Here is a 24,611-nt window from a genome sequence, read left to right on the forward strand (position 1 = left end):
CCCCACTGAACCAATATATTGACACATTATTATTAAAGTTCATATGTTATTTAGATTTCCTTAGTTTTCACCTGATGTCCTTTTCCTGTTCTAGGATCCCACTTTACATGTAGTTGTCATTATCTCTGTAATATTTTTGAAGATTTTTTATTTTTATTTTTAATGTTTATTTTATTTTTGAGAGAGAGAGACAGAGCACAAGTGGAGGAGGGGCAGGGAGCGAGGGAGACACAGAATCCGAAGCAAGCTCCAGGCTCCAATCTGTCAGCACAGAGCCTGATGTGGGGCTGAGACTCATGAACCACGAGATCATGACCTGAGCTGAAGTCAGATGCTTAACCAACTGAGCCACTCAGGCGCCCCTATTTATTTACTTTTAGAGAGAGAGAGAGGGAGACAATCCCAAGCAGGCTCAGCATTGTCAGCACAGAGCCCGACCTGGGGCTCGAACTTACAAACCGTGAGATCATGACCAGAACCAAGATCAAGAGTCGGACACTTAACCAACTGAACCACCTAGGTGTCCTGAGAGGTTGTTTAACATAGTGTTGGATGTTCTAGCATCAGCAATCAGACAACAAAAGGAAATCAAAGGCATCAAAATTGGCAAAGATGAAGTCAAGCTTTTACTTTTTGCAGGTGACATGATACTATACATGGAAAACCCTATAGACTCCACCAAAAGTCTGCTAGAACTGATACATGAATTCAACAAAGTCACAGGATACAAAGTTAGTGTACAGAAATCAGTTGCATTCTTATACACTAATAACGAAGCAACAGAAAGACAAAGAAACTGATCCCATTCACAGTTGCACCAAGAATCATAAAATACCTAGGAATAAACCTAACCAACGATGTGAAAGATCTGTATGCTGAAAACTATAGAAAGATTATGAAGGAAATTGAAGAAGATACAACGAAATGGAAAAACATTCCGTGCTCATGGATTGGAAGAATAAATATTGTTAAAATGTCAATACTACCCAAAGCAATATACACATTCAATGCAATCCCAATCAAAATTGCACCAGCATTCTTCTCGGAGCTAGAACAAGCAGTCCTAAAACTTGTATGGAACCACAAAAGACCCCTGAATAGCCAAAGTAATATTGAAGAAGAAGACCAAAGCGGGAGGCATCACAATCCCAGACTTTAGCCTCTACTACAAAGCTGTAATCGTCAAGACAGCATGGTATTGGCCCAAAAACAGACACATAGACCAATGGAATAGAATAGAGACTCCAGAATTAGACCCACAAGAGTATGGCCAACTAATCTTTGACAAAGCAGGAAAGAATATCCAATGGAAAAAAGACAGTCTCTTTAACAAATGGTGCTGGGAGAACTGGACAGCAACATGCAGAAGAATGAAACTAGACCACTTTCTTACACCATTCACAAAAATAAACTCAAAATTGATAAAGGACCTGAATGTGAGACAGGAATCCATCAAAACCCTAGAGGAGAAAGCAGGAAAAAACCTGTGACCTTAGCCGCAGCAATTTCTTACTTGACACATCTCCAAAGGCAAGGGAATTAAAAGCAAAAATGAACTATTGGGACCTCATGAAGATAAAAAGCTTCCTTTGCACTGCAAAGGAAACAATCAACAAAACTAAAGGCAACCGATGGAATGGGAAAAGATATTTGCAAATGACATATTAGACAAACGGCTAGTATCAAAACTCTATAAAGAACTCACCAAACTCCACACCCAAGAAACAAATAATCCAGTGAAGAAATGGGCAGAAAACATGAATAGATGCTTCTCTAAAGAAGACATCCAGATGGCCAACAGACACATGAAAGGATGCTCAATGTCACTCCTCGTCAGGGAAATACAAATCAAAACCACACTGAGATACCACCTCATGCCAGTCAGAGTGGCTAAAATGAACAAATCAGGAGACTGTAGGTGCTGGGGAGGATGTGGAGAAACGGGAACTCTCTTGCACTGTTGGTGGGAATGCAAACTGGTGCAGCCTCTCGAGAAAACAGTGTGGAGGTTCCTCAAAAAATTAAAAATAGATCTACCCTATGACCCGGCAATAGCACTGCTACGAATTTACCCAAGGGATACAGGAGGGCTGATGCATAGGGGCACTTGTACCCCAATGTTTCTAGCAGCACTTTCAACAATAGCCAAATTATGGGAAGAGCCTAAATGTCCATCAACTGATGAATGGATAAAGAAATTATGGTTTATATACACAATGGAATACTACTTGGCAATGAGAAAGAATGAAATATGGCCTTTTGTAGCAACGTGGGTGGAACTGGAGAGTGTTATGCTAACTGAAATAAGTCATACAGAGAAAGACAGGTACCATATGTTTTCACTCTTATGTGGATCCTGAGAAACTTAACAGAAGACCATGGGGGAGGGAAAGAAAAAAAAAGGTTAGGGAGGGCAGAAGCCAAACCATAAGAGACTCCTAAAAACTGAGAATACACTGAGGGTTGATGGGGGGTGGAAGGGAGGGGAAAGTGGGTGATGGGCATTGAGGAGGGCACCTTTTGGGATGAGCACTGGGTGTTGTATGGAAACCAATTTGACAATAAATTTCATATTAAAAAAAAGATGAAAAATAATAGCATGTTTATATATTGGTGAGAATATCCAGTAGAGAGGGAAATATGGATGGGGGGATGGGGTAGTTGGGATTACTGCAGTAATATTCTTGAGTAGATAGATGTGAAGGGAGGAAATTAGCATAAAAGTGAGGGTTGGCTTTGATCATGAGAAAGGCAGTCCATTCAAAATAAAAGGTAGAGCATGTGTGTGTGTGTACACATATATATATACTTGTAGTTACTTGTAGTTTAGTTGTTCCTGGCGTCCAAGTTGACTAAACTTTATGAGGACGGAGGCTGTGTGTGTTCTGTCTTGTACTATTAGTGCCTGGTACAATGAAGACATTCAGAAAATATTTGTTGAATTGAATTAAGTTGGAGAAGATCGCTTTTAACAGGCTTACCAATTCTAAGATTCTTTTTTTAATTTTTCTTTAATGCTTTTTATTTTTGAGAGAGAGACAGCGCGTGAGTGGGGGAGGGGCAGAGAGAGAGGGAGACACAGAATCTGAAGCAGGCTCCGGGCTCTGAGCTGTTGGCACAGAGCCTGAAGCAGGGCTCAAACTCCTGAACCATGAGATCATGACTTGAGCGTAAGCCGGACGCTTTACCGACTGAGCCACCCAGGTGCCCGCCCTTTAATTTTTTTGTTAATGTTTATTTAAAAAATTTTTTAAATTTTTTTTAACGTTTATTTATTATTGAGAGACAGAGAGAGACAGAGCTTGACCAGGGGAGGGACAGAGAGAGAGGGAGACACAGAATTGGAAGCAGGCTCCAGGCTCTGAGCTGTCAGCACAGAGCCCGACGTGGGGCCCGAACTCACAAACTGCAAGATCATGACCTGAGCTGAAGTCGGACGCCTAACTGACTGAGCCACCCAGGCACCCCGTTAATGTTTATTTTTGAGAGACAGAGAGAGAGACACAGAGCACGAGCAGGGGAAGGGCAGAAAGAGAGAGAGGGAGACACAAAGAACCTGAAGCAGGCTCCAGGCTCTCAGCTGTCAACACAGAGCCCGATGCAGGGCTCAAACCCATGAACCGTGAGGTCATGACTTGAGCCGAAGTCAGACGCTTAACCAACTGAGCCTCCCAGGCACCCTCACTTTTTTTTTTTTTAAAGAGAGAGCACGAGTAGATGAGAGCACGATAATGAGTGATAATTGAGCATTTTTTCATGTGTCGGTTGGCCGTCTGGATGTCTTCTTTGGAGAAGTGTCTATTCATGTCTTTTGCCCATTTCTTTACTGGATTATTTGCTTTTAGGGTGTTGAGTTTGATAAGTTCTTTATAGATTTTGGATACTAACCCTTTATCTGATGTGTCGATTGCAAATATCTTCTCCCATTCTGTCGTTTGCCTTTTAGTTGTGCTGATTGTTTCTTTTGCTGTGCAGAAGCTTTTTATTTCGATGAGTTCCTAATAGGTCATTTTTGCTTTTGTTTCCCTTGCCTGTGGAGGCGTGTTGAGTAAGAAGTTGCTGCGGCCAAGGTCAAAGAGGTTTTTGCCTGCTTTCTCCTAGAGGATTTTGATGGCTTCCTGTCTTACATTTAGGTCTTTCATCCACTTTGAGTTTATTTTTGTGTATGGTGTAAGAAAGTGGTCCAGGTTCATTTTTTTGCATGTTGCTGTCCAGTTTTCCCAGCACCACTTGCTGAAGAGACTGTCTTTATTCCATTGGATATTCTTTCCTGCTTTGTCAAAGATTAATTGGCCATAAGTTTGTGGATCCATTTCTGGGTTCTCTGTTCTGTTGATTTAAGTGTCTGTTTTTGGGCCATTATCCACCTGTATTTTAAATGAGTGTAAACTCAGATGAAGTAGATATCACTAGAAGCCAGTTGAAGTAAAAACCAATAGATAAAAGGAACTTTAAGGAGTCAATTATTAACAGAACTGAAAATTAAGGTAGATGTGAGTGACAAAATGTTTAGGTTAGTCTGTTGAGAGCAAGGGCTGTTTTTGAATCAGAACTGAGTCAGTGTGAATTTTGATGTAGTTACTTGCTAGATACATCAACACTTTTCTCAACTGTTAAATGAAGTTAATGAGAGCACAGTCATCATAGGGTTTTAAGGATTCAATGAGGAAAAAATAGCAGTGCCTGGAATAATAAAGTTCTAAATAAATGTTAGCTTGATAGAGTATTGTTATTATTTGTTTGATATTGACAATGTTGTTACTTTTCAGGATACTAACTTATTTGCAGATGTTTGTACTTTCCTGTTGTCTTCAGTATGGTAAAATTTCCCACTTTTAGTTGTTTCTGCCTATATTTTATTTAAGCTATTTCCCGGTAGCTGTTAACTCCTCTTGTGTTACAGGGTGCCTTAGAAGAGCAGAACAACCTTATAGACTTTACTTTTTACATTCTCCAACCCTCTTTTGGCAACTGTGGGTTTTTTTTTTTTTTTTTTTTGCTTTTTTTAATGTTTATTTACTTTTGAGAGAGAGAGACAGCGCAACAGGGGAGGGGCAGAGAGAGAGAGAGAGAGAGAAAGGGGACACAGAATCCGAAGCAGGCTCCAGGCTCCTAGCTGTCAGCACAGAGCCCGATTCAGGGCTCGAACCCATGAACTGTGAGATCATGACCTGAGATGAAGTCGGACGCTTAACCGACTGAGCCACCCACGCACCCCGGCAATTATTGTTTTTAAGCAGTGACCTGTTAGGTATTATTATTTGTGTGTGTGTGTGTGGGGGGGAGTATTTTTTTTTCAGAATGTGTGAGCTAATAATAATCTTGGTGCTGTACCTGATTTGAGTTCACTTAACATGATTGAGCTCCTCCTACGTGCCATGAGGTATGTTAGGACACAAAGTTGAATTCCCTCCCTCAGTGTTTACAGTCTAAGAGGAGAGATAGAGATGTAATATTATACTCCAGTGTGTGGTACATGTTGTATAAAATAGTATGCAGCATATGAATTTAATTTAGGTAAACTGGACATAAATATAGGTCAGAGTTAATATTTTTAACCTCTTAACATTTTACCCAGTGGTTTACTGACATTTTCTTTTTTTTTTTAAATTTAATTCAATTTTTAAAATTTACATCCAAGTTAGTTAGCTTATAGTGCAACAATGATTTTAGGGGTAGATTCCTTAATGCCCCTTACCCATGTAGCCCATCTCCCCTCCCACAACCCCTCTAGTAACCCTTTGTTCTCCATATTTAAGAGTCTCTTATGTTTTGTCCCCCTCCCTGTTTTTATATTATTTTTCCTTCCCTTGTGTTTATCTGTTCTATGTCTTAAAGTCCTCATATGAGTGAAGTCCTATGATATTTGTCTTTCTCTAATTTCGCTTAGCGTAATACCCTCTAGTTCCATCAATGTAGTTGCAAATGGCAAGATTTCATTGGTTTGATTGCCATTTACTGACATTTTCTTATGTTTATATGGTAATGAGATTATGGATTTATACAATAATATTTTATTTTATTTATAATTTTTATTTTTTTTGTATAATAATGTTTTAAAAAGTATCATCTTGTATGGTAACCTATTAACCTGTTTTTTTGCCACCATTCAGACCAGCTAATTATAGAAAGAAAAAGTACTGAAACATACAATTCTTGAACTTGATGAAAGGAAAAAAAATGCTTAGCAAGTTTGTCTAGACTTACCTAAAATATCTTTGATTTGGAGCTATTGAGGGATTTAGAAGGTGAATTCTTATTTAGATTAGGTGGAGCAATACTTGCATGTGTTAAATTTTTTTTAAGTGAAGCTATATTTGAAGGTTTTAATTTCTAAATTGCATAAATTGGTTCATATTTTGCTATGTCACTGGAAACATTTTATGTGTCCTCTCTATCTTGAACAGTATTTCGGTTATAATTAGACTGTGAGCTCCTTGAGATTAGGGGACCTGGCTAAGCTCCAGAAAAGCTCAGTAATATATTTGTTGAATTAAATTGTATTAAAGCAGCAAGAAGGGCACAGTTTGAGAATTTCTAAAATATTTTTTTTCGTATTTTTTATTATGAAAAATTTCTAACATAACTGAAATTGTTGAAGGATAGTATAGTGATCATCAACTACCCTTCACCTAGATTCAACAATTGTTTACATTTTGCTGCATTTAAAAAATCTCCTGGGGCACCTGGGTAGCTCTGTTGGTTAAGCGTCTGACTTTAGCTCAGGTCATGGTCTTGTAGTCTGTGGGTTTGAGCCCCACATCGGGCTCTGTGCTAAAACAGCTTGGAACCTGGAGCCTGTTTCAGATTCTGTTGTCTCCCTCTCTCTCTGAGCCTCCCCTACTCGTGCTCTGGCTCGCTCTCTCTCTGTCAAAAATAAAGAAAAAATTGTTTTTAATCTCTTATTTTTTTGCTGAACCATATACAAGGAAGTTGCAGACATCCTTAACACTATACTTTTATATACTTGAGCATGCATCTCTTGAAAATAAGATACTCTCCTGAGTAACCACAGGATTTTTGCATCATTCTTGTAGGGATCAGGGTAATAATAATGGCGTACTGGCTCTATCATCTATCTACCACTTGTGTGGCCCTGAGCAAATTACTCAGCATCCCCGAGCCTCAGTTTCCTGGGCTGCAGAGCACTTGTTTCAGAGGGATATTATGAAGAGGGAATGTTTAAAGTTCCTAGAAGCACACCAGGCACCATTTTCAGTTTATAACCTGTTTCTCCATATGATACTCAACTGTGGTGAATAATACCATACCTACTCTTGTTCCTAGAGTTGGAAACTTTTACCTTATTTTCCCCAATTGTGATGAACAAATCTTGTGTTTCTGCCTCGTAACATGTCCCAAACTTGTCCTGTTCTTTCTATTGCTACTACATTTCCTGCCTACCAACAACTTCGTTGTCTCTCTTCATCTAGTCCTATCCCCGTGTCCTCATTTTTTTCCTTACTGCTGGAGTTTATGTTCTCAAATATAAATATTATCATAATAGGAGCTTAAACTCCTATTTAAAACTTTTCCCAACACCTACAGTGCAAAGTCTAAGTTTCTTGACTCTGGCTTTTGTGTACCTTTTGTCTCTGCAGCCTTATCTCTCATTTTACCCATTCACCTCTCCCCACCTCACTGAACACACAGACACAGTCCCCCAGACTGTAGGAAGCCATGAGTAACTCTCTAAATGTACTCTTCGTTATACACCTCTGTGCCTTTGCTTGGTTGGCACCTTCTATCTGGAACTCCACCCCACCCACCATCCTCTTTATGTCTGGCAAATACTCGTCTCTCCCCTCCCCAGCCCCTCAACTTGCCTTTCAAGACTAGGTGCAGGTATCTAACTCCTCAATCGTTTCTTCTCTTTTTGTCCCCCCCCTCCACATTGTATAGTCTTCTAGCATAACACCCATTACATTTTTGGACAGCCATTTGCTTGCACGTCTGCTTCATTCTGCTAGGTTAGGAAGTTCTTGAGGGTACACATTAGACTTTATTCCTTTTGTATTTCTGGTACCTAATATGTTGCTTGTACCAGGATGATAAATGTAGATATCGTGTCCACTTTTTATGGGTGAAAAAAATCTGAGGTTCAGAGAATATGCTTTATGTGCCCAAGTAATAGCACTAATTAATGAAGTATTCAGGTCTTTAAGAGCCCATTTCAGTACTGTTTTCATTAACTGTAATACTTCTTACAATTGCAATCATTTATTCAGTGATTCTGTTCTTAGTCTATGGACCTAGAGCCCCCTAGAGGATGTTAGAGTTCCCACATGGAAGTCTACAAAGTTATATATATTAATTGTCTGTAAACTGAGTTAATATGATTTTATAGGTATATGTCTGTATGTCACCAGTTATTTTTTGAATGTACCCAGATACTTTTGTTATTAACAATGAATCATCTTAGTGGACATACTTACATCTTTTGAGAAGAGAGCAATATGAGGGCCTTCATGATACAGGAGATTTAGAATAACAGCTTCGTGTGGGAATTGATAAAGTATAAGAGAGTGGTCTTTGGAAGCAATAAGATTCAGGTTAGATGGTAATATCTGAAATTTTCCTAGTTTTCAGTAGTTCATTAAAATAAGAAAGTTAAAAAAATTCCTGAAATGAAAATTATTAATTGCTAAACCTGTTTATGTCAGGCAGCTTTAAAAAACATTTCTAGCTGCTACCATAATGTTTAATTCTGTGTTTTTGGTCTTAGCACCAAAAAAAAAAATTCAATATATGAACAGTTTTTTTTTTAATTTTTTTAATGTTTATTTTTTTTAATTAATTTTTTTAACATTTATTTATTTTTGAGACAGAGAGAGACAGAGCATGAACGGGGGAGGGTCAGAGAGAGAGGGAGACACAGAATCTGAAACAGGCTCCAGGCTCTGAGCCGTCAGCACAGAGTCCGACGCGGGGCTCGAACTGACGGACCGCGAGATCGTGACCTGAGCTGAAGTCGGACACTCAACCGACTGAGCCACCCAGGCGCCCCAATGTTTATTTATTTTTGACAGAGAGAGAGAGAGAGAGAGAGAGAGCGAGCGAGCAAGCATGAGCGGGGGAGGGGCAGAGAGAGAGGGAGACACAGAATCCGAAGCAGGCTCCAGGCCCCGAGCTGTCAGCACAGAGCCTGACGTGGAGCCTGAACTCACAGACTGCGAGATCATGACGTGAGCAGAAGTCAGTTGCTCAACCGACTGAGCCACCCGGGCACCCCATATGTGAACAGTTTTTATTGGATCTGTAAACATATTGAGAGCTTTGAGGTCTGGGTTGTCATCTCCGTTAAAATGTGAATTCACTACAAATGTATTGTTTTATCAATTCCAAATCCATTAAGGTCACTCATGAATCTGATTGGCTGGGACAACTTTTTTCCTAGCTTTATTGAGATATAATTGACATATAACATTGTGTAAGTTTAAGGTACATAATGTGATGATTTGATACACAAACGTATTGCAAAGGTTAATAAGGTTAATTAACACCTCCTTTACCTCATATAATTACCATTTTGTTGTTGTAGTTATGGTAAGGACATTGAAACTATACTGTCATAGTAATTTTCAAGTGTACAATCGTAATGTTAATTCTTTTTTTTTAAAAGTTATTATTCAAGAGAGAGAGTGAGAGAGAGCATGAGCAGGGGGAGGGCAGAGAGAGAGGGAGAGAGAGCGAGCCCCAAGCAGGCTCTGTGCTGTCAGTGCTGAGCCCTACTTGGGCCTCAGTCTCATGAACTGTGAGATCATGACCGGAGCTGGAATCAAGAGTCGGACACTCAACTGACTGAGCCACCCAGGTGCCCCCATAATGCTAGTTCTTAATAGAATTATTTTTCTAACTTATTGACAATGTGCTACCTGGACATACGATGTCGTATTGTGTTATATGGGCCATAGGCGCTTGTGTCGTTGATATAAATCATTTGTGGTTTGGGGCTACACTGATTACTGTCGTTGATATAAAACATCATCACAGAGGGGCTATGAGCTGAGTGCTTTGTGTCACTCTACCCCGTGTCCCCTGGGAAGGTCTGAGACTAGGGCCAAAAGTGGCCCCAACAGGGTCCTCCCTGAGTTTCAGGGAGGTGAGTTCCCAGAGATTGGGTCTTTGCTTGAGGTCAGACTGGGCAGGAGATGCTCTGGACCCCACCCTTGGGGAGGAGGCAGATGCCTCCTTAGCTGGAGGTTGGAACAGATTTGCGGCCAGCAAGTGAGTTTAGTGGCTGAGCTGAGGTACCCTGCCCAGGGACCTCATAACCCAATTCACACTACTCTCCCCTGTTTAAGAAAAAGATGTGGTCTGGCAGGCCTAGGTTCAAGGGCATGCATAGCTTAAATAATAATGCTTTAAAATATGTGTGCTATTTCTATTTGTTTAGCTACTAGATAAACAAGAATTATGTGAGTTTATTCCTTTGGCAAATATTTGTTCAATTCTTTAAAAATTTTTTTTTAATTCTAGAGAGAGGGTGGGAGTAGGGAGAAGGGAGACGGAGAGAGAGAGAATCACAAGCAGGCTCTGTGCTCAGTGCTGAGCCTGATGCAGTGCTTGATCCCAGGACCCTGGAATAATGATCTGAGCCAAAATAAAGAGTTGGACGCTCAACCGAATGAGCCATCCAGGTGCTCCAAATATTTGTTCAATCCTTGCTATGAACCAGGCCCTCTCCTCAGCCCTGAAGTTACAGCTGTGAGTGAATAAAACAGACAAGCCTTGGCCCTGGTGGCTCTTACCTTTAAGTGGGGAACCATACATACTCTAAGCATAATGAACATGCTAGTAGCTGTCTGTAATTTAACGCTGGACAAAGGCAAGTACTTTTTAAAAAGACTGGAAAAGGGAATAGGAAGGGATAGTTTCAATTTTAGGAGTTATCTGAGAAGGCCTTTCTAAATAGAAATTTGAGCAGAGAGACCTAAATGAAAGTACTAGCCTTGCAAAGATACCTAAAGGAATAGTGTTCCAGACAGAGGGATCATCAAATGCAGGGGCTTTGAAGAAGGGGCATGCTTGGCCTGTTCAAGCAAGGAAGCCAGTGTGTCTGGAGCTGTGTGAGCAAGGGTAGAATGGTAGGAGATGAGGTTGGAGAAGTAGCCAGGGGGTAGACCTTCAGATTTCATTCTAAATGTAAAATAAGGCTTTGGATGGTTTCTAGTAAGGGAATAAGGTGATCTGACTGACTTTTAAAGGATACTCTGTGCTAGGTAGAGAATGGACTCTAGTAGTACAAGAAAGGAAGCAGGGAAATCAGGAAGTGGTGGTTATAGACCTTTGGGTGAGAGATGATGGTGGAGGAGGTGGTGAGAAGTAGTCAGATTGGAGATGTATTTTAAAGATAGAGTCAAAAAATAATAAAAAAAAGTCAACAGGTTAGGTTGATTGCAATGTAAAAAGGAGCAGTCAAGGAAATTCTAGTGCTAATAGACACTAGATTTGAAGGAAATACACAAGGTTTTTACTGAGGGTGTCTCTGAGCAGTGGCCTTATTAGGAACTTTCCTTTTTGCTTATCTGTATTTACCAGTGTTTCTTTTTTTTTTTTTTTAATTTTTTTTAACGTTTATTTATTTTTGAGACAGAGAGAGATAGAGCATGAACAGGGGAGGGGCAGAGAGAGAGGGAGACACAGAATCTGAAACAGGCTGGCTCCAGGCTCTGAGCTGTCAGCACAGAGCCCGACGCGAGGCTCGAACTCACAGACCGTGAGATCATGACCTGAGCTGAAGTCGGATGCTTGACCGACCGAGCCACCCAGGCGCCCCATCAGTGTTTCTATACTGAACCTGTAATGCTTCTGCAATAAATATACAGATTATTTTAAAATTAGAATTAATCATAGTACTAAATGTAGCCTCGTTCTTTTGTTTTTTGTTAATTTTATTTTTGAGTGCGTGAGAGAGAGAGTGCAAGTGGAGGAGGGGGCAGACAGAGAGGGAGACAGAGGATCTAAGGCAGGCTCCGTGCTGACAGCAGAGAGCCTGATGCGGGGCTTGAACTCATAAATTGTGAGATCATGACCTGAGCCGAAGTCAGACACTTAACTGACTCAGCCATCCAGGCACCCCTAAATGTAGCCCAATTCTTAATGTATTCTCCTACCCCTTTTGATTTTGGAAAACAATTTAAGTGACATCAAATTTTTAAATTTGTCTTTTTCCTCTTAGTGATTAGCCTTTGTACCTGCCCTGCATTTGAAGATGGTGAAGCTGGATATTCATACTCTGGCCCATCACCTCAAGCAGGAACGCTTATATGTAAACTCTGAGAAACAGCTCATTCAGAGGCTAAATGCAGATGTACTTAAGACGGCTGAAAAGTTGTATCGGACAGCATGGATTGCTAAGCAACAGAGAATTAATTTGGACCGGCTTATCATAACCAGGTAAAGAAAAAGTTTTATGAACCACTGTAGTTCTGTGCTCACTGGTAACTGTAAATAATCTATTTCCTACAAAGTGCATGGTTTCAGACAGTGAGTCAACATTAAGGTGAGTTTTTGTCTATTAATTAAGCACTGTTACAGAGAATTACACCTTTAGTGTTAATATTTTATACTACATCAATTAATTTTGTCTCTTTATGTATGTAACATTTTGTTCTTGCTGAGAGTAAATTATCTTGTGTTCTACTTTTTTTCATTTTTTTAAGTAGGCTCCATACCCATCATGGGGCTTGAACTCATGACCTGAGATCAAGAGTTTCATGCTCTACCAAGTGAGGAAGCTAGGCACCTCTCTGCTTTCCTAATATTACTGTTGTTATTTTAGAGATGAAAAAAATTTTTTTGTAAATTTATTTATTTATTTTGAGAGAGAGAGAGAGAGCGTGCGTGCTTGTGTGTGCAGGCAGGGGAGAGGCAAAGAGGGAGAGAGAGAGAATCCCAAGCAGCTCAGAGCCCAAGGGGCTTGATCTCCAGAACCTGTGAAATTATGACCTGAGCTGAAATCAAGGGACACTTAACCGACTGAGCCATCCAGGCGAGTGACCCAGTTTTTAAGTAATCTCTACACCCAACGTGGGGCTTGAACTCATAACCCTGAGATGAAGAGTTGCGTGTTCCACTAACTGAGGCAGCCAGACACGCCCTTTTTTCCTAATATTATTTAACATATAGTTGGCTCTTGAACAACAAATAGGTTTGACCTGGGCGGGTCCACTTCTATGTGGATTTTTTAAAGTACTGTAAATGTATTTTTCTCTTCCTTATGATTTTCTTATGACATTTTCTTTTCTCTAGCTTACTTTTTTGTAAGAATACAGTGTATAATACATATAACATACAAAATATGTGTTAATCGACTTTATGTTATCTGTAAGGCTTTCTTCTGGTCAACAGTAGGCTATTAGTAGTTAAGTGTTTGAGGAGTCAGAAGTTTTATGTGGATTTTCCATTGCACCCGGGGTCAGTGCCCCTGATGCCCGCATTGTTCAAGGGCCAACTGTATACATTTCCATGTTTTGATACTATTTGTCTACTTCTTCGTTTAGAAATGTTTTTCACTGTGTTAATACCTTATTGTTCTATTGTTCTAAGAAGCAGTTTTTAACTGTAAGAAGAGTGGTGCTGAGGTATAACGTTGAGAAAAGCAAGGCACAGAAAAGTACATACTGTATGATTCCATTTATGTGGCATTGAAAAAAAATAGGACCAATCTTTGATGGTAGAAATCAGAATAATGGTGGGGCTCCTGGGTGGCTCAGTTGTTTGAGCATCCGACTTCGGCTCACGTGTTGATCTCACGGTTTGTGGGTTCGAGCCCCGCGTTGGGCTCTGTGCTGACAGCTCAGAGCCTGCAGCCTACTTCGGATTCTGTGTCTCCTTCTCTCTGCCCCTCCCCTGCTTGCACTGTTTCACTCTGTCTCTCAAAAATAAATAAATGTAAAAAATAGAAATATAATTAAAAAAAGAAATCAGAATAATGGTTATTTTTTTGATACTTTTCATTGGACCTGATTTAATATGAGGAATTTGTCCTCCTTTGTATTTTTGGTTTTGCCTTTTTTTACACATTGAGATGCTGGTGGGCTGAAAGATTTGAGCACTTTGGAGTGATCTCATTGCTGGGACTATAATCAGTCTACGTTTCAGTGGAGTTTTAGTGGAGTTTCAGTGGAGTTTCAATGGAGTATATGTGTTATTGTTGTTGATTTTGTTGTTTTGCTTGTCTGCTCATTTTTTAGTGCTGAAGCTTCCCCTGCTGAATGTTGCCAGCATGCCAAGATTTTGGAAGATACACAGTTTGTTGATGGATATAAGCAATTAGGATTTCAGGAGACTGCTTATGGAGAATTCTTGAGTCGGTTAAGGGAAAATCCTCGTCTTATTGCCTCCTCTTTGGTTGCTGGGGAGAAACTTAATCAGGAGAACACACAAAGTGTTATTTACACAGTTTTTACCTCCCTCTATGGCAACTGCATTATGCAAGAAGATGAAAGCTACCTCCTTCAGGTTTTGAGATACTTGATTGAATTTGAACTTAAAGAAAGTGACAACCCCAGGCGACTTTTGAGGAGAGGAACTTGTGCCTTCAGCATCTTATTTAAACTTTTTTCTGAAGGACTGTTTTCTGCCAAACTTTTTCTCACAGCTACTTTACATGAGCCAATCATGCAACTACTTGTTGAAGATGAAGATCACCTGGAAACAGATCCAAACAAGCTAATCGAGAGGTTCTCCCCATCTCAACAGGAAAAACTCTTTGGAGAGAAAGGCTCAGATAGATTCAGGCAAAAGGTTCAAGAGATGGTGGATTCCAATGAAGCCAAACTGGTGGCTTTGGTGAACAAATTCATTGGTTATCTCAAACAGAACACATACTGCTTTCCACATAGTTTGAGGTGGATTGTGTCACAGATGTATAAAACCCTCTCCTGTGTAGATAGACTGGAAGTTGGGGAAGTCAGGGCAATGTGTACTGATCTCCTTTTGGCCTGCTTCATCTGTCCTGCAGTTGTCAATCCAGAACAGTATGGAATAATTTCTGATGCTCCTATTAATGAGGTGGCAAGATTTAATCTGATGCAGGTATGCTTTTGCTATTATTATTAGTGTGGCATTCAGTTGAAAATCATTTGATTAGGTAGATGGGAATAGAAAATACGATGATAATATTTATATATTCTTACCATTCCTTTGCCTCAAACTGCCTTAAATGTTTTCTTCTTAAGAAATGGAAGCAGTTATTATATTGGGATTTAAAAATATTGTCAAATATTTTAGTCATAAAATATTTTGTGTTAGTTTTTAAATAGAGTCCTCAGATTTGAATGTATAGTTGGTTAGATTGTCTAGAACAGGGCCACCGTCCCTTTCCCATGATTTCAAAACCTAGCATGATTGAAAATCTTTATACATCATTTTCTTTTTTTTTTTTTTTTAATGTTTATATATTTTTGAGACAGAGAGAGACAGAGCATGAACGGGGGAGGGTCAGAGAGAGAGGGAGACAGAATCTGAAACAGACTCCAGGCTCTGAGCAGTCAGAGCCCGACGTGGGGCTTGAACTCACAGACCGTGAGATCGTGACCTGAGCCGAAGTCGGACGCTTAACCGACTGAGCCACCCAGGCGCCCCTATACATCATTTTCTATACGTTGTTTAGTAGCAAAACTTAACTTGAACTCACATGAGGCTGTTTATCATCGTTATTCCATTTGCTGCTAATGAATATTCCTGTTTTGCTGCAGAAATGTTAATACATTTGATTACAGAATGCCACCCTTAATACTGGCTGTGTTACATCTATGCACTGATCAGCCTTTCAAAAATTACAAATTTTGAAATCTGAAACTCTTCAGGCCCTAAGAGTTTTAGAAAGAGGAGTTCTGTGTGTGTATTAGCATTCCTTACCCCCCCCCCCGCCAATCATCTGAACTACTGAAATCATGTTATTTCTTTTTTTTTTTAATTTTTTTTTTCAACGTTTATTTATTTTTGAGACAGAGAGAGACAGAGCATGAACGGGGGAGGGGCAGAGAGAGAGGGAGACACAGAATCGGAAGCAGGCTCCAGGCTCTGAGCTGTCAGCACAGAGCCCGACGCGGGGCTCGAACTCGCGGGGCTTGAACTCATGGACCGCGAGATCGTGACCTGAGCTGAAGTCGGACGCTTAACCAACTGAGCCACCCAGGCACCCCTGAAATCATGTTATTTCTTAAGAGAATCTTTTAATCATATCCTATCCCACAGAAGTACTGTGAAGAAGAGACTGAGTTTATTTGGAATAGATTATATCTTTGGATGATTTTATTTTTAAATGATAAGCTTTTTTTTCATGGTTAGTTCTATTATATTGGTATGTTTAGCAATTAACTATAAAGAATCCCCAAAATAAAATTAAAAATTTTTTATTATCTGTGAAACACTAAATTTATTCTAAGATAGTGTAGTTGTAGTTTTTATTTTTGTCGTTCCAATAAAGATTGAGTCACTTATTTTCAAAATGAGCAAAAAGGGGAATTGTCCCAGATATTAAGATAATGCTATATGATATTAGTTTTCTCCAAAGTGTCTTTAAAGAGAGTAGATTAACAGTTCTCTCTTACCAGTAAGAAACTTGCTCTGTGAATTAATATTTACCTTCCAAGCAGCTATGTTCTGTAGGATTTTTAAATCTAGAAAAAAAAAAATTCACCTTGAGTATTTTATGAACTATATAAGGGAAAAGTACTTCATATTAACTTGAAGTAGTTTGAACTTTTGCAAATGAATTTTAAGATTTCTAAATGTATGAAAAGTATAATATCAGAAACAAAGGTGTTGCATTTTTATTTCATATTGTCAGTATAATGTATAAAGCAAAATTTTCTGTTTATTGTCCATAACTCTTAATCTAAATATAGTAAAAGCTGATGTAGAGAAGATACATGTTTTATTTGGGACCCTCTTTTGCATGCTTGGTCAGATTGTGTGAATATTACTATGAAACAGATGTTTAGACTAGAATGGAAGTGCTTTCATAGAGAAGAATCTGTAAGTATCTATAGCCTGTGTCTCCCTGTCACTGCTTTGGGTTGCAGGTTGGCCGCCTTTTGCAGCAATTGGCAATGACTGGCTCTGAAGAGGGAGACCCCCGGACAAAGAGCAGCCTTGGAAAATTTGACAAAGTAAGAATGAATACTGTCTCGTGTGAAATACTGTTTATAGACAATTTTGCCAGAGTATTAGTGAACTTAACTACTGTCTTTATTGTCTTTCGGTGGTGTATAAATTAAATATTCATTTCAGTTACCCTTGGTATAGCCATAGAAGGATACAATATTGGATCGGCAGCATTCATTTTTTTCATTTTAGAGAGAGCATGCGCACGTGTGAGCGGGAGAGAGAGGTGGGAAGGAGGGTGGGGAAGGGAGGGAATGGAATCTCAAGCAGGCTCCACGCTCAGGGAGGAGCCCGATGCAGGGCTCAATTCCATGACCCTGGGATCATGACCTGAGCTGAAATCAAGAGTTGGACACTCAACTGAATGAGCCACCAGGCACCCTGGATGAGCAATATTTAAAGGAAGATGTCACAGGGCACCTGGGTAGCTCACGCTGAGCGTGGAGCCTGGTTGAGATTCTCTCCTTCTCTCACTCTGCCCCTCTCTCCTGCTCTTGTGTATGTGCACACACACTCTCTCTTTCTCTCTCTAAAATACAAAAAGTTTAAAAATGATGATGTCACCAGAGATTACTTATTCTCAATGAAGTGTTGAGGAGATGCCATAAGAGAGCCAAAGAGCTATTATTTTAAAAAGTTTAATTTAAGGCATCTGGCTGGCTTAGTGGGTAGAGCATGTAACTCAATCTCAGGGTTGTGAGTTCAAGCCCCATGTTGGGTGTAGAGATTACTTTAAAAAAATTGAAAATGTTTAAGTACATAAATAGTTTAATTTTTTAAAAAGTCACTAAAGTTGGGTGCCTGGGTGGCTCAATTGGTTAAGCATCTGACTTTGACTCAGGTCATAATCTCACAGTTCGTGAGTTAGAGCCCCATGTTGGATTCTCTGCTATCAGTGGAGGGCCCACTTTGGATCCTCTGTCCCCTTCTCTCTCTGCCCTTCCCCTGCTCACGTTCTCTCTCAAAAATAAAAACTAAAACATTTTTTTAATAAGTTACTAAAGCAAACAAGAGATAATTGTATAGTTTTAAGTGTATTTTATAAGTATGTTTTATGGCATTGTTCACTTTAATTAAATTAGATTTTAATTAATCATAGTCAAGTAGGCTATACATTCTACTTTGTTTAAAATTCAGAGGTTATATAGTCAAATTCTCCTTCCACCTCTGATTTCTAGCCTTTATTTCCTCCCCAAAAGATTCTTCTTTTTTTCTTTTTTAATGTTTATTTATTTATTTTGAGAGAGAAGGAGAAAGCACGTGCATGTGTGCAGTAGGGGCAGAGGGAGAGGAGAGAGAGGATCCCAAGCAGGCTGCATGGCGCCAGTGCAGAGCTGGATGCAGGGCTCAGTCTCATGAACTTGTGAGATCATGACCTGAGCCAGAATCAAGACTCGGATGCCTAACCAACTGAGCCGAGCCACCCAGGCACCCTTCCTCCCCAAAAGGTTCTTGATGTTCTCAGTCGTTTATGTTTTCTTCAAGAGGTCTATATGTAAACAAGCAAACTCTTACATATATTTTCCTAGTCACCCCATCCCTCCCTTTTCACAAATGGTGTAGTGTGCACTGTTCTGTGTCATGTTTGTTTCACTTACCAGAATTTTGTGTAGACAATTCTATATTAATTCATGAAGAGTTTAATTTGTTTCAATGTTGGGTTTAATATAATTTTCAAGAATAACTTTTTGCATGCTTGTCCCCCTTGATTAGACATTTTGTTCCCTTATTTTAAAGGGGAAATATTTCACTTTGATTTTTCCCTGTTTTACAGAGCTGTGTTGCTGCTTTCCTTGATGTTGTGATTGGGGGCCGCGCAGTGGAGACCCCTCCAATGTCCTCCGTTAATCTTCTGGAAGGATTGAGCAGAACTGTGGTTTATATAACCTACAGTCAGCTTATTACTCTGGTAATGGCTTTATTCTTTAATAGGATTTTCTCAAAAGTCATTTATCTAAGCATGGGCAGAGTCATAGATGAGTACATTGTGTGAGAAATATATATTGTATTTGAAAAATTGATCTCACTAGCTAATGTCCTTTTACTTTTGCCAGGTGAATTTTATGAAGAGTGTAATGTCTGGAGATCAACTAAGAGAAGATAGGATGGCTCTTGACAATTTATTGGCAAACCTGCCCCAGGCAAAGCCAGGAAAAAGTAGCAGTTTAGAAATGACTCCCTATAATACTCCTCAGCTGTCTCCAGCAACCACTCCAGCAAATAAGAAGAATCGATTGCCTATAGGTAAAGAGAATTTCTCATATTCAGGCTCTCCTTAAATTTAGTATGTGTGTGGGGCGCCTGGGTGGTGCAGTTGGTTAAGCGTCCGACTTCAACCAGGTCACGATCTCACGGTCCGTGAGTTCGAGCCCCGCGTCGGGCTCTGGGCTGATGGCTCAGAGCCTGGAGCCTGTTTCCGATTCTGTGTCTCCCTCTCTCTCTGCCCCTCCCCCGTTCATGCTCTGTCTCTCTCTGTCCCAAAAATAAATAAAAACGTTGGAAAAAAAAAAAATTTAGTATGTGTGTGTATATATATATATATATATATATATATTTGGCTTTTGTTTCTGTTCAGTGTTTTGCAATATGGTTTTGAATAATTTGGGAAAGCCTTTCTCTTTATGTTTACTGATACTAATGCAATTTTTAAAAATTGCACCAATTAGTTATGGTTTATGAGTAAGTTCTAGCTTTATCTAGACCTACTTTTCATAATTAATTGAGATCATGCCACCAACAGTATACTTTGATTATATTTTAGTAACTTTTCTTGGAAATCTGGGTGTGCCATTTGTTATAAGTAGTCAGTATTTGGATTATGTAGCCCTGTCCTTTGTTCAAAGTTCTAAATAATAAAATAATAACTTAGTAGTTTCTGTCAGTAAAGTGGGAAGTACACAGTTACTATTTCCCCAATATTGGTTTTTTGTTTTTTTTTTTAACATTTATTTATTTTTGAGACAGAGAGAGAGCATGAATGGGGGAGGGTCAGAGAGAGAGGGAGACACAGAATCCGAAATAGGCTCCAGGCTCTGAGCTGTCAGCACAGAGCCCAATGCAGGGCTCGAACTCACAGACTGCGAGATCATGACCTGAGCTGAAGTCGGACGTTTAACCAACTGAGCCACCCAGGCGCCCCCCCCCCCCTTTTGTTAGTAATGTTTTATCAAGTGAGCTAAGATACCTTTATTTTATAAAATAAAGTTTCTTTTTATTTAGTCAAGCTTATTTAAAACAATTGGGTTTAATTAAGTTCTATTCACCTAGTAAACTTCTGTTATCTATCTGTATACACACTCACACAAACTGATTCAGCATTACCATGTACCAGACTCTGGATGAGCACTTTATAGATGTAGTTTCATTTAATCATGCAAAAAGTCCCCACAAAAAGAGTAGGTATAATCACTATCCTGCGGGGTAGGGGTGGGGGCACTGTGTTGGACCCTGGGAATGCAGAGAGCATTAGGATAGGCTGCTACTCTCTAGTTGCTGATAGTCTGTTGGGGAGAATAAGAGGAGACCATTTCCCTTCATTATGCTAAGTGTCTGATGGAGATAAGCATGCATGGAGGTTTATGGGGCACCCATGTTGTCCAAGTGGTGATAATGTCAGGAGATGATCCTAGAACAGGTGAAGCTAATACTTTCTCTTGAAGGATGAATGGGAGTGAGACAAAATAGCCAAGACAGGGAGGGAAAGAGTGTTTAGGCCAAGAGAGCAGTATTTTAGTGCCATTTTTTTAATGAAAATGAGGAGGAGCTCAGCAAGTTAGTGAACATGAATAGGTACTTTATTTTACACATTTTACAGAATGGGATTTCATTTTTAAACTTCCGTGAGCTGATTTGTTACGAACTGTTGATTTCTTTTTAATTTTTTTAAATGTTTATTTTTGACAGAGAGAGACAGATTGCAAGCAGGGTAGGGGCAGAGAGAGGGAGACACAGAATCTGAGGCAGGCTCCAGACTCTGAGCTGTCAGCACAGAGCTCAGTGTGGGACTTGAACTCATGAACTGTGATCACTACCTGAGCTGAAGTTGGACGCTTAACCGACTGAGCCACCCAGGCGCCCCAAGAATTGTCAGTTTCTTAAAATTAATCCATCTTACATTTAATAGAATAATATCAACAAGAATATGATATCATATTCTTCAAGTCCTTGGCTTTCATCATCCTGAAATGTCAGTTTTCAGAATTAAAAATAGAAAAAAGATGAATTTTGACACTGGGTGATTTTTTTTTTTTTTTTTTGACACTTGGGGATTTTTAATGTAGCCTATTTGCACTTTTTAAACAAGAAATGAATGATTTTTGGTAAATCAGAGATTTTTTTTCCTCCATTATTCACTCCTGCACATGAGTTCTTTCATTTCTTGTCATCTAGAAGTGTCATTAAATATGGGTATAACGGAAAGTAAATATTCAGATGTTTGCCCCATATACTTTGTATAGTCGTATGACCTGGTCACTGAATTTATTTCATATTTTTAAAAAATGTGCCCATTATTCAGAGGGTTGATTTTCTTTCTGTTTAATGCTTTTGCAACCCAGGACAACAGTTAGCAGCCATCACTGTCTGGGATTCCTCAGCCACTAATCTAACTGCTCATATTACTCTAGTAACCCCATTTTGTGCATAATAGGCTGTTCTTCCTCTTCTTATATAACTTTCATTTAAGAAATAGTTTATGAAACTGTGCTCTGTGTGCATGTTGCTTTTGCTTTATGTAAATTGCTATATGGATTTTTATTACTTGCATTTTTATAAATTATAAAGTTTGTTGCTTAAGATTCATAAGTTGTTCATGAAGTTGGATTTAATTTCACAGTTCGTTAAAAAACAGTGAGTGAGGGTCAGCAAATAAAGGTGGGAGTGAACCTGGGTTACACTTTGGGAAATTGATGTGTGCTCTGAATTTTGAAAGTAAGAGTGATTAATGAACACATCTACAGCATTGTGTAGAGAGGATTCTTTATAATTCTGTCTTCAAGTAGGTCAACTTTCATTCAAAGTGAGGTTGAAAGACTTGTTGCTACAGAGCGTTTTTGCTTTATGTCTGTACTTTTGATTATTTTGCACTGAAATAGAATTTCTGTTTAGTATTCTAGTTGTACCAAATTTTATTGCCCTCTGAAAGAAAATTGAATTTATCATAGGAGACTTAAACTTGCAGAGAAATTGTCAAGCTAAGTCTTTCGGTGTCTAAAAGTTCTTGTAAGATGTGTGGGATGGATTATTTGTTGTATTTTTTTTTTTAAGTTTATTTCTTTTGAGAGAGAGAGAGAATGTGTGTGCAAGCAGGGGAGGGGCAGAGAGAGAGAGACAGACAGACAGACAGAGAATCCCAAGCAGGCTCTGCCCTGCCAGTGCAGAACCCTACCTACGGCTTGAACCCACGAACCTGAGAGATCATCACCTGAGCCAAAAACGAGTCAGATGCCCAACCAACTCAGCCACCCAGGCGCCTTGACAGATTATTTTAGAAAAAAGTATTACTTGTGTACTTATAGGTAGGAGGAAGAAAAATCCCAAAATAATTGGAGTTTTTACTAATTTAGAATGTTTCCATAAAGCAGAGGAGAAACTTCTATTCAAACATAAGGAAATCTTTTTTTCTGCATCTTTGAAAAGAAGTTAATACTTTTCAGGAAAATCAATGTGTTTTCAAAAACATTCTGATTTTGTCAACGATTGTCTAATTAGTATACGTTATATGGCTAGCAGATTTCTATATGAAATTTTCTTTTTGATGTTTATTCAGTTTTGAGAGAGAGAGAGAGAGTGAGAGTGAGCATGGGGGAGGGGCAGAGAGAGAGAAACACACACACACAGAATCTGAACCAGGCTCCAGGCTCCCAGCTGTCAGCATAGAGCCCAGTGTGGGCCTAGAACTCGTGAACCATGAGATCATGACCTGAGCCGGAGTCAGACGCTTAACCGACTGAGCCACTCAGGCACCCCTCTATATGAAATTTTCAAATGATTGTAAGTTCAGTTATTAGTATGGGAGACCTGTGGCAGTTCAGTCATTTTCCAGGAGAAAGAGTTGAAGGTACACTGATAAGAAATACGGTAATGTTTTTTTTGTCACCCCACGTCTTCAGTTGAGAGATGTGTTTGCTGTTCTGCAGGTGCGCTCATCTGTGTGTCACTTCCTGGCAGGTGCACACAGATCAATGTTTCTATCAGTTTTGTTTTAAATTTTTTTTTTTTAATTTTTTAAATGTTTATTTATTTTTTGAGACAGAGAGAGACAGAGCATGAACAGGGGAGGGTCAGAGAGAGAGGGAGACACAGAATCCGAAGCAGGCTCCAGGCTCTGAACTGTCAGCACAGAGCCTGATGCGGGGCTCGAACTCACAGACGGTGAGATCATGACCTGAGCTGAAGTCGGACACTTAACCAACTGAGCCACCCAGGCGCCCCTGTTTCTATCAGTTTTGAAGGAGGATCTGTGTTAGTTATCAGCAGAGAACTGGGAAGGTGGAGGGTTTTGTTTTAATTCATATTCTCACCACCCTTTTTTTGTGCATATGCAAATGTCCTACATTAATAGAAAATATATTTTTGTGTTTAGTGTACCATTTTCTTTGTTTTGTCTCGTTCTCTAAATTATTGTATTTGAAAATCTTTTTATTAGCAACTCGGAGTAGAAGCCGCACCAATGTGCTAATGGACTTACATATGGACCATGAAGGGTCATCTCAAGAAACCATCCAGGAAGTGCAGCCTGAAGAGGTGTTGGTCATTTCCTTAGGGACAGGTCCCCAGCTCACTCCAGGGATGATGTCGGAAAATGAGGTATGAACGTATTGTTACATTTAACTTATAGCCATCAGTGTTAAGAAACTTACTTCTTTTTTCTAATTAATGGTCTCTTGTATAAGTCAGTATGTGTTTAATGAATGCATTAAATGCCAAATTCCCTATGAACGCTTCAGGGGCCTTTCACATTAACATATCAATAGCACTGTCATTGGTGATTAGGTCCACACCAGGAGGAATTTTCCTAATAGTATAGAAGAGATAGGAAGCTGGGAAATTGTGGTATGGACATTGACCTGTAGGAAATTTTTTTTCTTTTCTTTTTAACGATAAACTAGTGGTATTGCTGCTTTAAAGAGCCAGACATTCTTTAGAAATATTTTCTGTTCTTTGGTTGGTTAGGAAGAAATGGAAGAGATAAACGAAAAGAAAACTAAGAAAGTAAAATATTTTGGGGTGCCTGGGTGGCGCAGTCGGTTAAGCGTCCGACTTCAGCCAGGTCACGATCTCGCGGTCCGGGAGTTCGAGCCCCACGTCAGGCTCTGGGCTGATGGCTCAGAGCCTGGAGCCTGTTTCTGATTCTGTGTCTCCCTCTCTCTCTGCCCCTCCCCCGTTCGTGCTCTGTCTCTCTCTGTCCCAAAAATGAATAAACATTGAAAAAAAAATTAAAAAAAAGTAAAATATTTTGAAGAAATGGAGTTGGGGTGTGGGCATCACTTTTA

The 24,611-nt window shown here is 39.5% G+C and overlaps 1 protein-coding gene and 1 non-coding gene across 6 annotated transcripts in view; both read left to right on the forward strand.

The window, feature by feature from the left end:
• GAPVD1 (GTPase activating protein and VPS9 domains 1) overlaps positions 1-24,611 on the forward strand; it is a 78,367-nt gene that overhangs the window by 16,957 nt on the left and 36,799 nt on the right. For all 5 annotated transcript variants that reach the window (XM_086684018.1, XM_086684020.1, XM_086684021.1 and 2 more), the window contains exons 2-7: positions 12,182-12,399; positions 14,199-15,042; positions 17,037-17,123; positions 18,893-19,027; positions 19,173-19,362; positions 23,765-23,925. In XM_086684018.1, coding sequence (XP_086540144.1) covers positions 12,215-12,399; positions 14,199-15,042; positions 17,037-17,123; positions 18,893-19,027; positions 19,173-19,362; positions 23,765-23,925 — 1,602 coding nt within the window. In that variant the 5' untranslated portion in view covers positions 12,182-12,214. The remainder of the gene's footprint in view (positions 1-12,181; positions 12,400-14,198; positions 15,043-17,036; positions 17,124-18,892; positions 19,028-19,172; positions 19,363-23,764; positions 23,926-24,611) is intronic.
• On the forward strand, positions 9,974-10,300 carry LOC147575061 (Nuclear RNase P). The gene has a single exon (XR_015243603.1).

Source organism: Puma concolor, chromosome D4, assembly GCF_028749965.1.
Source record: "Puma concolor isolate L17-30 chromosome D4, mPumCon1.1.hap2, whole genome shotgun sequence".
Classification (NCBI taxonomy): domain Eukaryota; kingdom Metazoa; phylum Chordata; class Mammalia; order Carnivora; family Felidae; genus Puma; species Puma concolor.